Source organism: Pleuronectes platessa, chromosome 9 (assembly GCF_947347685.1).
Source record: "Pleuronectes platessa chromosome 9, fPlePla1.1, whole genome shotgun sequence".
NCBI classification, from domain to species: domain Eukaryota; kingdom Metazoa; phylum Chordata; class Actinopteri; order Pleuronectiformes; family Pleuronectidae; genus Pleuronectes; species Pleuronectes platessa.
The window spans coordinates 22,024,188-22,040,227 of record NC_070634.1 but is presented as its reverse complement, the minus strand read 5'-3'; the positions used below and the strand labels follow the sequence as shown (position 1 = coordinate 22,040,227).

The window sequence follows — 16,040 nt, the reverse complement described above, 5'->3', positions numbered from 1 at the left end:
GCAGATTATCAGAGGCCAACTTGTGAAAGAGCCCAGAGTAGACTTAAACTCAGACAGGTGGGGTGGGGGGGGGGGGCAGTGGAGTCCGGGGTCATGCACATGCAGCAGCCGGCTCGTCGGCTCCTCTTTCACTACCCAGAGCGACTGGCTGTCGTCATCCCTTCCTGCTGAGGGACGTTAGCCAGCTCAGTATAATCTGCCCGAAAAGACACTTAAGAGGAGCGGGGGGGGGGGGGACCCTCCAGGCTTAGAGCGAAAGTTTCCGAGGAAAACGGAGGCAATGAAAGCTTAGACAGCAACAATCAGGACACAGTAATTACTTGATCCAGATGGAGATGTGGTTGCTGGAAAGTCATTATTCAGGGATTCTTGACTGTTTCTAACTTCTCCCACATACTAGGGCTCTGGTAAACTTTTAACAATGCGGCCATGTTGCTGCCTGACATCTGAGACAAATGAACTGGAGACAGAAATCAGATTTAAATGATTTATTAATTAAGAAATGTTACAAATGTGATATCTTCTCACTCATATTCCTTCCAGAAAAAAATCTGCCAATGCCTGACACTTTAAAACACAAGAAAAAAAAAAAAGGATCTTCAGAAAACTGCATCTCTACGTACATCAGTTAAAAATCACGATAACAAAAGTTTGGTTAGCTGGAGCATGGTTGTGCGTGCACAAAACAATTCTAACTAAAACTGGCACTGGTTAGGTTCGTGGATTGAAGCTGTCTGCTACTACTTTTATTGGTAAATCAGCAGTGTATAAAAAATATAAAAAAGGCCATCGTTTAAGATTCGAAAAGCAACTCAGCTCGTTTGAAATGACACAAAAAGCCATGACGGGTGTTTCTCAACTCTCACTCCCAGTAAGGCTTCAAACCACTGACCTTTAAATATGTGAGCAAAAGTTACATTTCCACGACAGGAATATTCTTAAATAAACTTTTTAACTTTCAAACGCCACCACTCCTTCCTATGACCAAGTGACCGACAGCAGATCGCTCGTCTGAAAACCCTCCGTCCCAGTGACAACCCTTTCAACTCTAAGAGGAAAAGAAAAGCACTAAATGTGTGTTAAATGTTGGCATATGACAAATACTGAGTAAGAAAAAGAAATATATATATATATACAGCACGAAAAGAAAACATTGTATGCAATATGCAAAGGCGTCATGTTGCTGTGGGCAACAACCCTACCACCCCCCCCCCCCACCCCTGCCAAATAGTCTTCACTGAAGACCCACCCCCCCCACCCCGACCCATCCACTCATACACAAACAGAACATCACGAAACACGATTACGTCACTAAGCCTGTTAGTTTGGGAAAAGGTGAAGCACTGTGAAACCCTCCAACCCCGTTCTGTCTCCCCCCCTCCCCCCCGTCGCCATCTTCACTCGGAGAGGGGAGTCGGGGTCTGGGCGCAGTCGTTCCACTCGTCCGTCTCCAGGTTGTACACCTCCATCGAGTTGAGGAACTCGTTGCCGTTGAAGCCGCCCACGGCGTAGATGGTTTTGCCGAGGATGGCCACCCCGGCGTTGCTGCGCGAGCACGTCATGCTACCCAGCATCCTCCACTCGTTGCGCGAGGGGTCGTACACCTCCACGCAGCGGAGCGCGTGAGAGCCATCGAAGCCGCCGATGACAAACAGTTTTCCTGGAGAGAGAGAGAAACTTGAGCATCAGAGAAATGACAGTTATATTCTGCAAAAGAAGTTTGTTTAACTGATGTTGTGGTTCAATGAAATTCACGTCAGGAGGTTGAAACACAATCTGATGCATGCATGCATTTTATTTGCTCTGAAGGCGATTTGCTTTGATGAAAAACACTTTACAACTAAAATAACTACTTAGAAGATTCAGACCGACTTTTCCAAGACGCACCTCAGAAACCTTTACTTCCAGCCTCTCAAGCAGATAGAAATACCACTTTGGCTTAAACATTTGGCTTTTATTGTAAATCATTGCCCTTCTTTGGAACTGGATCTGACTGGAAACACAAGCAGACGTCCACTCGGGGCTAAAGCAATGATTTACAATCAAAGTCAAAAGGTGTAAGTTCTCAAGTGTTTTTCATATCGTGATTCCGTTTGCATTGGTGGCTGAGAAATACAATTTTCATGAAACTCAGGTTGGGGGATGTTTTAGATTAATACTCAGGGATGTCAACTCCCCCCCCATTCTTTTGGTCGGGGTCTTACCTTCATGGATGGCAATGGCAGCTCCCCTGCGGGCCACGTTCATGGGGGCTATCAGGGTCCAGGTGTTGTTCTCGGGGTTGTAGCGTTCCACAGTGTTCAGGCAGTTCCACGACTCTGCTCCACCAATCACATACATGAAGCCCTCCAGCTCACACACTGCTGCCTGGTGCCTCCCTGAAACCACAGTTTCTTAATGAATACAATGTTCTCCACAGGAAACATACATCACAAGACTGAAGATTCTTATTCTCATTCTCTGAATATTAAGTTCTCTGATCAAGTTTCACAGACAACACAAGCTCCACTTATATCGTCCATAGTGTTAGGTAGTGCAGAGTGTCTGTGGGACTGTGAGGACACTTACGGATGTTGAGGGAGGCGCAGTTGGACCAGGTCTTGCTCACAGGATCAAATGCATCACAGTTCTTCAGGCCCTTCTGCCCGCAGGGGTCCGACCCTCCCACAACATAGAGTTTGTTGTTCAAGGAGCAGACACCTTTAAAACAGAAGACGGGGATGAGCTAAACTGGTTCATTACTTAAGAGGCTACCCGTTTTTACAGAGAAAACATGGAACCATCAGGAAGTGATTTGCTGTAGGGGGGCTGACCTGCGTTGCAGCGGTTGGTCCTCAGTTCTGGGACTTGAACCCACTCATCAGCGTGTGGGTCGTACGTCTCCCCAGAGCTCAGCTCGTCAGAATGTCCATTGGATCCTCCAATCACATACAGCTGACCCTGTGAGACCAGTAAATAAACAAATCAGTAGGTAATTCATCAACCTCGCTCTTATCAACTTGTTACATTTTGTGTTGCCGTATATGGACGCTCAATAAATCAGAGATAATCTGTGACTGCTGAACTGTACCATGAGGACAGCCATCTGGAATCGAGCCCTCGGAGTCCGCATAGGAGCGATGAAGGTCCAGCGGTCCTCTTTGGGGTTGTAACACTCCACAGTCCTCAGACACTCCTCTCTGTTGTAGCCTCCTGCAAGTTCACCATGATCAGACTTCCCTTATTGTATTTTTAACTTGCTTTTGATTATTTTCACCATTTCTCCACATATTTAAAACAGAATGAACGATCGCCTCACTGAAGCTGTTCTTTCCCCAGCAAATTAGCATTCCCACTAAAATCATGACTCGTCAGTTATATGAATATATTAACATTAAATTCAGTCCTTATCTCCTAGTTTGTTCCGTGTAGCTCTCACTCATAATAACTCCTTAAAGGTCTCATAGTTAAAACTCCTCACATGATACCATCCTGTTTGTTTAAAATCCTGTTTAGCACCAACCTGCGGCGATGACTCTTCCATTCAGAGCTGCGGTGCCCAGGCCCGAGCGGGCATAATGCATGGGTGAGAGCGGCTGCTCCTCCAGCTCCTCGGGCTGGGCCTCGAAGCTGAGGCTCTTCATCAGACAGGGGGTGGCAGAGGGAGAGGTCTGAGGGCTGCTGCGACCGTGCAAGAAGATCACACACAGCACGCTGTCCAGCACAGCCAGACACAGGTAGGTGTTGTCTGGAGGGAACATTAAACATCGTTAAAGTCACTGGAGGGAAAAGGTTTTGAGATGGATCTTGGAGAAGAAAATATTTTCAATTGAGTAATATGTACATATCAAAACAAGAAAACTGCCATACGTTTAAAGTCCACATGGATTAAAACACATTTGTTCCAAGGTTTTAAGAAAACAAAATATGTGTAGTTTCAGTTCAGGTCCGTTTGATCATGATTCAGTTAATAGACACAAATTTTTACATAAAATTCCTCCACAGCTTAAAAGATGTCATGTGCTTTCAAGTAAAGTTGTCGGGTATTAAGTTGAAACTACCAGACTTTTACATTTCACACATCTTGATCGTGCCGCATCGATCAGACTTATGAAAGAGTTATTCAGAAACACTTACTTGTGGTCTTCTCTGAGGCGATGTACTTCCACTCTCTCCTGATCGTCGGTTTGGGGGCGTTAGCTGCTTGGTTGGAGGGCGACAGGCTTCCTGAGGAGCTGCAGCTCATCGGCCTCTGGGTGCTCTCTCGTACCGGTTTCTTCTGCAAATGCACAGTGCAGCTACAGAAGCCAAGCTTGCACCACAGGCCCACCCGTGGCCAACACCAACCAATCACACCCAACCTATACTTTGATCCAGCTGGTCTGATGTAGACGTGACAGTGAAGCTACATTAAGTATGTACTGAGAAATCACAAGTCATCTGAACCCATAACCCAACTTCAAACTGCAGCCTCGGTCCATGCTGCAGATCAGATCTAACAGCACAGTTATCACCGCTTATACTCCACTGGTTGAAGTTCTTTTTAAAATCTAACTAGGGGTCTAGCCAGGCAGGCATCATAGCTCATTTCTTGCTAATTTACTGACGTTGTGGTAATAAATTAGTCGAGCTGCACAGTAGAGTTACACACTGCCATGTTAACCTGTGACAGATGTGTCATCACAGTGAAGCCAGGCACAAGTTGCTGTTGTGTACCTGCACAAACTGAAGTTGGTCCTCCTCGCTACCAAACACCTCACTGTGCCCCTCAATCACCAGCCCTCCATCCACCAGCTTATGGTCAGGTGAGTAGTACAGCATTTGCACCTGCAACACAGACAGGAACAACACACCTATGTGGCTGTCTCCATGGCAACACACTGATAACCCCAGCAGAAAAGGGGAGGGGGGAGGAGGAAGGGAGGGAGGGAAGGCAGTGCTGTGAACAGGAGGAGGGGGAAGGGACGATGGCCTGGATCTTCAGTCTCTTGAATGAAAAGCGTCCCTTAAAAAAAAAAAAAAGACACACGCCCCTGGTGCCACTGCATAGAGTGGGTTTAGTGTTTGAGCTCAAGAAGGCATCAGATTGTGGCTTCCCTTTCCTTTGCATCTAAAAAAGAGGGAGGGATCTGGTGAAGAAAGGCTGCATCTGGAAAAATCTTCTGTGAAGAATGAAGAGGAGGAGGGGCTCCACGTGGCCCTCCTTCCACCTCTGCTGTTGGAAACCGGTCCATTAGCTGAAGTAGCTGGTCATAGTGATGCTACCACAATGGGCAGTCAAATCCAGATGACTTAAGAGTCATGTATAAACGATCAAGCTAGACCTTTATCCCATTAAATTCCACAAGGCGTAACAACACATGTTCTGCCGGCAAAATGAAAGTGAGAAAACGGCTTGAAGTGGATCGGCTTAGGGGCGATTGGTAAAAAAAAGAAAAAAGCTAAAGTTGTATAGAGATGTGAGAAGTTTAATGACGTATAATAGTTCCATGTGCGATGCGGTTTTCTGCATTATGCCAAATTTGAGTGAATTTACAATTTGAACGATTCGCCTGAATAAGCAAGTTCTGTAATGTGCAGCTAAAATATATTCAGTTGGATGAATGTGTCGCTAAAGTGAGAAATGTTTTCCTTTAAATGCAGAAATGGGTTGCATCTTTAAGCGTGACATGGACAGATGGGAGGGAGCACAGTGCTGGCTGCAAAGAGAGGCTGCTGAGAGGCAGTAGTGCTCCTCCCCTCCCTCTCTGACTCATTACCCTGGTGGCTCAGTCCTGGCTCCTCAGTCGGGTCCCCTGCTGCTGCTAATAAACCTACAGGAGAGATAAATCAATGGGGAGGAATGCCTGTTAGTGCTGGAGCAACAAACGCGCACCTGTTCAGATAGTAAAGTGGCAGTGAGACAGCAGAATCAAGGGTCAGACCTTAGAGAACCTGTGCTTTTGCAGTTCAGAAGAGAAGAGCACTGTACCACTCCGCTGGGCTTGTATGTAAAAACAACCACATACCCAAAAGAGAACAGTGGAAACAAAAAACAAGAGCAGACAGCGGCTCTATTTCGGCTCACCTCTAATTTGTAGTATGGGTCAGGGGTACAGAGTTTCTTACTGCAAAAACCTCAACAAATCAGAGGGAAAAAAGAACAATCCTGACATAGCAGCATGACAACAGCATGCCAGTTCTACTTCAGCCCCCTTGATGACTTCTTAATGTCACAAACAGGAGGAGTCGGAGAGAGGGGAGGGGGCAGGGGGCAAGGGACAGGTTAGGAATGAAGATCGTTCTGAGAGTTTAGCTGCATAGCCTGCTACTGACCTCCTCCATCAGTCGTTCCAGTTGGTCTCCATTCTCCCACAGGCTTCGCTGTACCCAGTTCAGCACCTTCGAGTAGAGCTTGCCATTGCTGGGCAGGGTCAGGTTGTCTTCTAGCATTACTTCTAACTGTAAACACACACAGGGGATGAAACAAGAGTTAGATTCATTCACTGCAGGAACAAACTAGATGCATAAATGAGGAATTCGATACCATGGCCTTTTCTGCTCACAGATAGACTTTATCTTACAAGTTGATTATCAATTTACCTGAGCCTTAAAAATATTTACTTTAATTTTACAACAATCATATTATGTCGTCATTGAAGCCAATCAGCTCCTGCTACAAAATGAAAGGATTGCACGAATGGACTTAATGTGGGTGACCTGTACAGCACTGAACCAGAGACTTAACTCTGGCCCTCACGTTCAACAAAAAACATACAGCGTAACCCTCCAACTCTAGGCCTTACTATTGCATGTGTGTAAGCAGCCTAGCCTTAATACAGTCTCAGCTGGTTTTAGCAGTGGGGAAATCTAAAAGAAGCACACCTCATACTGTAAGCATTGTTAATCTCATAGTCAAAGTCAGAAAGGTTAAAAATACAAAGCTTAATCCAGTGACTGTTATTCAACCAAAGACCTCCAATGCTGGATTAAAGGGGGGGGGGGGGGGGGCTAGAACAGACGTCTGCCCTCAGCAAAAAGCCACATAGCTTCTGGACATCAACACTGACTGTTAAATACTTGTTCAGAAATCTTTAAACCATCATTGCACAAGTGAAAATTGAAGGTTGTACCTTGAGGCGGGGAAGTTTGAGGAAGTCCTCTTGTTCAGACACTTCCAACAGATGGTCTTGGATGAAAGCGTCCACCTTGGCCAAAACTCTGCCATCTCCCATAGAGCTGGCAAAGTTCCGAAAGGAAATGGCATTCTGGGAATCCATCTTAGACAACAGGTAGTCCCCACAAATCTGAGGAGTGAGTGGGAGATGCTGGAGTAAATGACAGGTCTCAAATCTAAATTTTGAAGGATAAAGTTAAAACTCAAAGGCTTGAGTGCTGGGTTCGCCAAGAGGCAAACAAATACCTCCATACCTGTTTGACTCGCTCCATCTTGAACCGTTTGGCTGCAGAATAAACTTCCTTGACCAGCTCTTTGTCCGCCTTAAGTCTGTTTTCCACAGAGAAAACAAAGAGACAAGAAGACGACATTGTTAATCATTTTCAAACGTTTTGCGGTGATAGGTTCAGAGGTAGAAAGGTCAAAGGAGCTACTAACTGGGCAGTGTAGGCATAGTTGAGCAAGATCTCCACAGCCGCTGGGTCCAAGTCCTCAAAAGTGACATGTGATACTCCATGAGACTCAATGTCACTATTAAAGATCTCAAACAGGTAGGGACTGCAGCAAGCCAGAACAGCACGGTGAGCCATCAGCTCATGACCACACACCTGCACACAGGACAAGAGGAACATTTCAAAAAATGTTTTACAGGAGAGTATGTGTGTGCTAAAGGTAGAAAACTGATGGTAGAAATATTGATATCAGTGCTTTAGAGTCAAAAGCAACCAAAGAAATATAATACTGTTTGGTAGTGGGGAATGTCTGTAAAAAAAAACTAAACATGATCAATAGTTAAACATTCTAATATTTATAAACATTCTAATATTTATAAACTATGAGGCTTTAGATACTCCAAGGCTAGGGTCTGTAAGAATATCAAGTAACTTCTGTTTTGCTGCAAGTGATTCAAAGAGGTCTATAGTGGAAACAGGTTCTCACCCTTAAGCTTTAAAAGCAATGGAAACAAAGGGGAACATTTAAGTTTCTACATTCCTCTTTTTAAACGTATACATTTGGAATGACTCATCTGGAACAATCTAAAAAATATTCATCATTCAGGGAGCTACACTGTATATTTCTTTAACTAAAAACGACAAATGCACATTCAGATTTATATATCATGAATTTCCAACTAAATAAAACAAATCTATAATTTTATCCTCTGCGATACCCACTTGCTACTCAAGTCATGGTGCTTCACAGAAGTGCAATGAGCCACATGTGAGAGCATGCCGACCTATGTCCATGTGTGTTTGTATTACACCGTACCTGAAGTCTGACATCACAGAACTGACCACTCTTTCTCAGAGCATTCATTTTGGCCACGGTGGAATCCAGGAAACTCTCATCCTCAAAGATCAAATAACCGTTTGGAATCATCTTGGTGAATTTTGATTGTGTACCTGAAAAGGTTAAAGATAAATAAATGTATGTTTTTAGACATACCCAGCATGCTTTTCTTCTCCGCTCTTTCCTACATGCTGTTCAACACTGCTAATAGCTGGCTTTATTAATTGATGACCAGTGAGAGGATTAGGATTAGGTGCCTGTAATGTTCATTGTGTACTATAATCTGTCATATGCATTAGTCATGGCCTTACCTAATAGAGAATTATGCAAATCCAGTGAAGCACTACTGCGGAGAGTAGAACAGGAACCAAAGGTAGGCAAAGCAGACCGAGCGTGGAACCAAGTCTTCTTCACCGCGGAGAGGGATTGGAATAGAAGAAATGCCAGTTGACAACACTGGTGTGATCAGCAGGGAGAGGGGGAGCAGCCGCACGGACAAACTATCAGGCTTGAAGCGACTGTAATCAAGTCCTCGGTATCCCGTTGGCTATAGAGTTGTACTTATTCTGTGTTGGTCATACATTATAACCTAGGGAGAAAAAAAAGGAGAAAAGAAACATAAGTATTGTTAATTCTTCTTAGATGGAAAAAAGGACAAACAGCTTATTTTCAAGTCAATGCAGGTTTTTCTGGGCACTCGAGTAGTGCTTGCACGAGTCAGTTCATTTAAATTTCCGCACCTGCTGCTTCGTCCCACGCGGCCAAGCAAGACGGTTATATCTGTCTCATGCCTTCAGCTCCGTCTCTCCTGTCTGTGGTGAGGCCACTCAAACCCTATCTTATATGACAACCCCCCTGTTGGCTGGCTCCTCCCTACAGGACTATAAACACTAACCTAAAAGGAAAACGTAGGAGGGAGCCACTTGTGACAGTGTTTCCACTGACAGCCATTTGGCTGTGGTCTTATGCAGATGCATCGCTGCACTATGAATTCTGGTTGGCCAACCAAGGTACTCTATTTTTCATGGAGCCCTGTCCCACAAGCCCCACCCATGGTTGCACATCACATCCAATAGAGAGCATCTGATAACTTTCCATCTCAGGACATTTTATACTACAGATCATGTATAAATATCACTAGCCATAATGCTAAGCCGGAAAAAAAGCACACAAGTCTCACTTGTACCAATGCAAGCTTCTAAAGTGAGGTAATTCGAGGAAGTTCATTAAAATGCTATTCCAACAGATTTAATACAATCTCAGATGGGGAGAGGGGACAAGACGGGCCTCAGCAGTTGCCCCACAGTCTGAACCTGTATCCACGGAACATGTGATGAGGCTTTCCTGGGTAGGACCTGTCCAACTTGTATGCACTTCAAACTACATTTGAAAAAGCTGTGATTAACTCCACTGCTCACACGTAATCAACTTGTCATTCTAGCTTTTGTCAGATTTCACATACCAACGTGTGAATCACTGTGCAAGAATTTCCACAAAGAACATACTAGTTTCTTTGCAGAGCTTATAACATTAGTACTTGACAATAATGACGGCTGAAAGTCTTGTACTCAAAAGGCAGCATTTGAGAGAATATAAAAAAAGACTTGATCTCGTTTGAGCTTTATCTAACAGATTCAGGTCCAGGGTTATCTGCTAACCAGTACAGACATTGTAAGAGACCGACTAACATTGAAACAGACAAACAAGTATTCTATTTGATGTTTTAGAGAGATAACAACTGTCTTCTCTACATTCAGTTGGACACTTTTTAACTAAAATAATATTTCTATGAACTTTGGTTCTCAGGTAACAAATAATTTCAAAGAATCATCGGTACTTCCAGATAACCCCTACAACAACAGCATACTTTGACAAGGTGCCAAGTAACTAGTTGAGCAAGGAAATCACAATGCCAAATTTGCCACCTAATCATTACATAATTACCCTGCCAGATTGAAAAGTATGCGAAGTGATAATTTGTGTGCTAATCATATGAAACCAACACCTCTCTGATATTTAAAAATCCCCCATAAAACCACAAGTACAAGGCACCAAGTGAATTTAATAATCATAACTCAAGAAACAACAGGGAAAGAGGAATTTTTTTTAGATTGCCAGTTCAGCCTCAGGTGGCATTTGACTAATTTGCCCCCCCTCCCTGACTATTACACAGCACTATGCAAAACAGAAAGTAAAAAGGACAGAATGTACACGGAGAGGATGATTGGAGAATCAGTCTTGAGGGAATAAAACAAGCTATGAAAAATGTCTTGCCTAACCCTGAAAAAATATCCTGCACTACTCGACTAAAGTCAACATAGCAGTAAAGACAGGTATTGAGTTTTGTTTGAAAGGTTCATATCCAAAGAGAAGAGAATAATGTGCGGTGTGACAGTTACAGGTTTAGTAAGGAATTGTAATACAGACTACCAGTAATCCCATACCAAGAGAGACTGACAGGTCGTTTAAAACTTTGACAGTTTCCTGCATGACTGCCTACAGAGATGTGTCCGACAAAGATTAAGAAATCACACGGATTGTGTTTCCAGTTAAATTGAATTACATGTCTTCCTTAACTTGCTAAAATATATTGTTGCTGTTGTGTTAGTTATAGTAGCAGGAGAGTTTTGAGTATCGGGTAAACAGTCACATCCTCTAATCTGCATGTTTGCTTTCAGAGGCAACTGCAGCAACAGTTTGCCGTCTCATCCTCCGTTGTCTATATCAGCGATGTTTAAGTAAGTGTGGTTTTAAATGTTTTAATTTTTTTCTTCCGCTAAGAGAGAGCACCCTCTTTTACATCCTGCCATTGAAATCAATAATTCACCGCGTCTGTGTATGGACGGAGGGAACACTGACCCACTTTTGAGTGGTTATGCAACATCTGGCAGAAAACTCCATGTGAAGACTGAAATGTTCACCTCCTCCACATGGTTGGGTCCACCACACTTGCCCGTTGCCTGGTTCCCCTCTCATCTCTCCACCTAGCACTAAAACAAACACACCGCTAGGCAGACCACACCCTCAGTTCACTAAATAATTCTTAATACAGAGCTGCCACCTAATCACATGGCTGTGATTAAATATTCAGCCTCTGATTGGATAATCTTATGCCATCACCAGTATGACTGTCTGGACAAGCATACAGTCAATTCGATATCAACTCTAAATACATGGAAAATGCCACGTTAAGCATGTTTGGAAATGTGGCCTTCAAGGGGAATGGTCGCCCTTTAGGTCGCTTACGTTGACTTTACCAATCACATGTAGATAGAGAAGAAAGGCCAAGCAGATTTTGTGATCTGGAAACGTGTACATGTGAACAGAAGGAGACGGAACAAAGGGCGAGAGAAGGAGAAAAGGACTCGGATTGTTCACAACTTTGTCACAGAGGCTGGCTCTGAATGTATTTTCCCTCTCCATTTTTCCATCTGATTAGTCACACACAAAAGTGCAGGTCTGACACTGAGCAGGCCAGTGCTCGCTGGTCAACCCCCCCAGTGGAGAGGAGAGGAACTGCAGGATATCTCACCCAGATTCACTGTGTGGAAATTTACCACCTAAATGTAACAGATATTAAACAAGGGGGAGAAAATAACAGCTGATGGAGGCAGTACACCGTAATGGTTGTGTATTTGTACACACAATACACTCACACCATTCATCAGAACGGTGCATTGTCTAATATAGTATATGTAACAGCAGATAATTCAAGTGTAAGAAGAATATAAGGTGTGAATAACCTGTTCAATTTGCATATTTGTTTCTAATCTTAAATAAGCGTATATCTTATATGTGTAAAACGGGAAATCCCTACGTGGCTGTCCTCCTCAGAACCGGATTAACAGCATAAATGGCGAAATCCTCCCGTAGCGTGATGCAACCCGCAGCCCTCTGAGAAACCTGACACGCTAAGAACCGGGGAGACGGTTTCCCTTTTACTAGACAATCGATTAAACCACGATCAATCGACTGGCGTCCGTGTTGTACCAGGACCGGTCCCAGCCCGCATGGCATGGCCCCGAACGGAGGGTCACTAAAGGACAGGATGTACCCACGCTACGTCGCCCATCCTGCCATCCCCCCCAAGTGGGCAAGTCCCACAGCCGGGCACCCTGGATGTCACGTCTGCTATTCGCTGCACATCGATGTCATTCATCCGCCTGCCTCCGCCCCTGGTGCCGGGGTAATGTACCGGGGCCGTGATGTGTGGCGCTCGGCCAGAAGTCATAAAGGCTCCTCTCTACATACAATCCCGCCATCAGAAAGTGGGTCAGGAAGCCGGCGCCCCGGGAAGCCGGTCACCGCGCCGACAATACCCGCATTTCAGCTGCACAAACGGGGCGGACATTAGATCTTGAGCCGAGCATTAGCCAGGAAGAAGGGGAAGGATGGAGGGGAGCAAGTGCGTGTTAGCACCGCTAGCGAGGCAGGCAACCTGCTGCCTGTAGCCGGGGATGACAGCTCCGTCACACCGGCTTACATTAATTACTCCTGCCGGGGGAAATGAGGCGTTTGCGAGGGTCCCTCCTCGAGGGGGGAACAGCCTCGGTTAGAGCCGGGCAGTGGGCGCTGAATGTCGGCGACGTAGCCCAACACACGCGCCAAGCAGCGGTTTGCGTGACACATCCTCCGCGGACATTAAAAATTGACGTTTCCAGCGGTTTCCACCCAGTCTGAGCTAACACCCCCCCCCCCCCTCCCCGTTAGCCACCATTCATTCTACCCACACATGCAACACCCAGCGACGGGACAAGTACCGCGCAGACAGTCGCAGTGAACCGGCGACATATTTAACGGTTCCTCTCACATGTTAGCGAGCGGCTAGGCGACAAAGACACGCTTACAAAATATATATATTTAAAATAAAAAGAGAGGGAAACCATCTTACCTGAGGCGTTTGACAACAAACGATATTAGACATATTTAGTGAGAATTCAGAGTTGGTTGGTTCGGGGTAGGAACGCTCGGCTCTCTGCGGGGTTTGCAGCTCGTGTGTCCGGTTCCTCTCTCGGCTCTGAACGGGAAGCGCGTCCTCTCTCGTGCTGACTCGGGCTCGTTCTGGCGGAAATGGCTGGTGACGGTGTGAGGCGCGCTCCCGAGATAAAGAAAAAGAAGCAGCGTGAAGGCCACGCTGCGCGTGACGTCAGCGGCGCAGGGCTGATGAAATCCAGGATGAAGATCGATGATCCAGTTTATCGGTGATCGGTATCAGATAGAAAACAAAATGTGCAAAAAGGTGTTTTTCACATGGATTATTTAAATGATTTTATTCTATAAATCAGTAATCTCATGGATATATGTATTCATCACCATGGTTGCACAATAATATAATAATTATTTTAACTTATAGAAAAATGCAATTTATTATTTCTACTGTTTTATTTATGCTTCTCAGTCTTTGTCAATTAATTGATACTCATCCAAATTATACTGCGACATGTATTTTCATATAAAGGCCATTTTCTGTATTTTGATAATGTTTAACTAATATCGTACTGTATTTATGTTCTTAATAAATAAATGTTTGTATAAAAATAATATTTGTAGATAATAGGATGTATATGAAATTAGATGGATAGATAGATAGATAGATAGATGTACTTTATTGATCCCGAATTGGGGAATTATTGTGTTATAGCAGCTGGTCAAGGGCATTGCACATAGAGCAAAGTAGCGATAAAACAGATATTCTTAAGCCAAGATACAATTCATCTTAACTGAATGAGAATTCCCTCATATGTTCACTACACTTCCTCTGTGGGAGCACAGAGTGTGAATTAAATACCCAAAACACTGGAACTTTAAGGATTCCCAATTAGCTGAAGTAGAGAAGGGAGGAAAATATGGAGAAGACACAAAATAAAAGGAAATAAACAAGGAAACCTGGGTGCACAGAGGGACGAAAAGAACCAGGCAGAGAGAAATCCTAGATGATATCCACAATATTTTATTAGTCAGAGCTGAGTGCATCAAATTTGTACTTAAGTATGACTCTTGACGAACTGCACAAAGTAATGAATGATAACTGGGTGAGGTCAAAGAGCAGGCAGGCTGTTACTGGGCCTCAGCCGGCCACCATTGGCTCCTTCTCCTTTTACCTGTCATGTCTCCATGGAATTCTCTCTTTATCCGACAGCATTCAGCTATCCCCTGTCATAATCTTTGCTACATGAGTCAAAAGAGCAGCATGCCAGGACGAGCTGCACTGCGTGGGTCGCTTAATGTCGATCAGGAGAGAACATCCGGCCTAAAGCCTCTTCACTCCTGCACAGACATCATCAGGGAGGAAGAAGAAACCGGTCACCTGCCCGGACTGAAAAGAGCTTAGCACTACGTCAGTAATTAGATTAGAGGATAAGAATCACTTCAACACCAATGTGTCAGCCAGCCTTTGTATGTGCCCAGTGTGTGCGTGTGTGTGTGTATGTGTGAGTATATTTTTCTGCATGTGCCGTTGTTTGTCAAAACCTGGCACCAGAAGTAACCCGAACAGCAGCACATGATCATTTAGGCCCGGCTTTAAAAGCACGATGACCATTGTCCTGGAAAAACCATAGTAATCACAACCAAAGCCATGGGCCCAGTCAACACAGATTAGGTTTATCAACACAAAGTAATGTCTTCATAACAGCCTCTTGTGCTGGTATTATTGTCACGACACGCTGCTCCTCCATCCATGCGAAGGATGACATTCCGGACAAGGGGAAAGAAGTTACTGCTGGCTCACGCTCCAGGAAATGAGTGGCTGGTTTCCAAGAATGGCCCCCTGCCTCATATTTCACCTCTATTTGCTTTTTGCAGCCGTCTTCATGTGTGCCTGGACTGTAAAAGTCGCACCCCCATGCACACAGGTCAGGAAGCTTACCAGCCCTAAGGTCACAACACCGGAGATGCAGATATGGGTGATGAATCCCTGTTTGACGCCATGCGACTGCCAAACGAAAATTAAAAAGTCAAAAGCTTTGGATGGTGAAACACCCGAGGCTCTAATTCATGATTTACAGAGCACAACCCTTTAATCAGCAGAGCTTTCCTCGTCTCAAGGCTTCTGTCGGTGCTCATTGGGAGTTTTGTCTCCGGGCTGTCTGACCTCAGCTTTCTCCCGTCTGCCTGCGAAGGTGAATGACGATTCCCTGGCAAGGCGTCAGTCCATCTCCTCAGTGTCTGGAGCCTCAGACGTGGTGATTACTGCTGATGGAGTGCAGCCAGCCGACCTGGCCTGACTTATTCCTTTCTTAAGGACGTGTTTTCAGGTATTGGATCTGGACCAAAAAAGCTTTTTAACGTAATATTTGTATTTCACGTGATTCATTTTTATTTGTGATTCCTCACATGTTTCTGTCTGTTCTGTGCTTTAATCGGTTGGCTGTGTTTCAGTAGGTTTTTGTATGTTGGCTGTCACGGCTCCATCTTGATAACGACTCCCTGACAGAAGAGATATTGTGTTTCAACAAGACAGTCCTGGTTAATTTAAGATATGAACACCTTGAAATATATGAAATATGCAATGTGAAAATGCTACAACTACAACAATTAGCCATAGATACAGCTGTTACAAGTATGATGTGATAATAATAAACCTTACAACAAGATGTTATTTGTAGAGTTGCTT

At 44.5% G+C, this 16,040-nt stretch overlaps 1 protein-coding gene across 1 annotated transcript; it reads right to left on the bottom strand.

Moving 5' to 3' along the window:
- Positions 1 to 473: 473 nt before the first annotated feature.
- Positions 474 to 13,513, bottom strand: ivns1abpa (influenza virus NS1A binding protein a). Its single transcript, XM_053430187.1, has 15 exons — positions 13,317 to 13,513; positions 8,737 to 9,014; positions 8,405 to 8,538; positions 7,574 to 7,743; positions 7,390 to 7,465; positions 7,092 to 7,265; positions 6,295 to 6,420; positions 4,696 to 4,806; positions 4,117 to 4,258; positions 3,503 to 3,727; positions 3,071 to 3,192; positions 2,814 to 2,940; positions 2,569 to 2,700; positions 2,205 to 2,378; positions 474 to 1,660 (listed from the first exon to the last, which is right to left on the bottom strand). The coding sequence occupies exons 3-15, from the start codon at positions 8,513 to 8,515 to the stop codon at positions 1,398 to 1,400; spliced, it is 1,953 nt and encodes a 650-aa protein (XP_053286162.1). The 5' UTR covers positions 8,516 to 8,538; positions 8,737 to 9,014; positions 13,317 to 13,513; the 3' UTR covers positions 474 to 1,397.
- Positions 13,514 to 16,040: the final 2,527 nt, after the last annotated feature.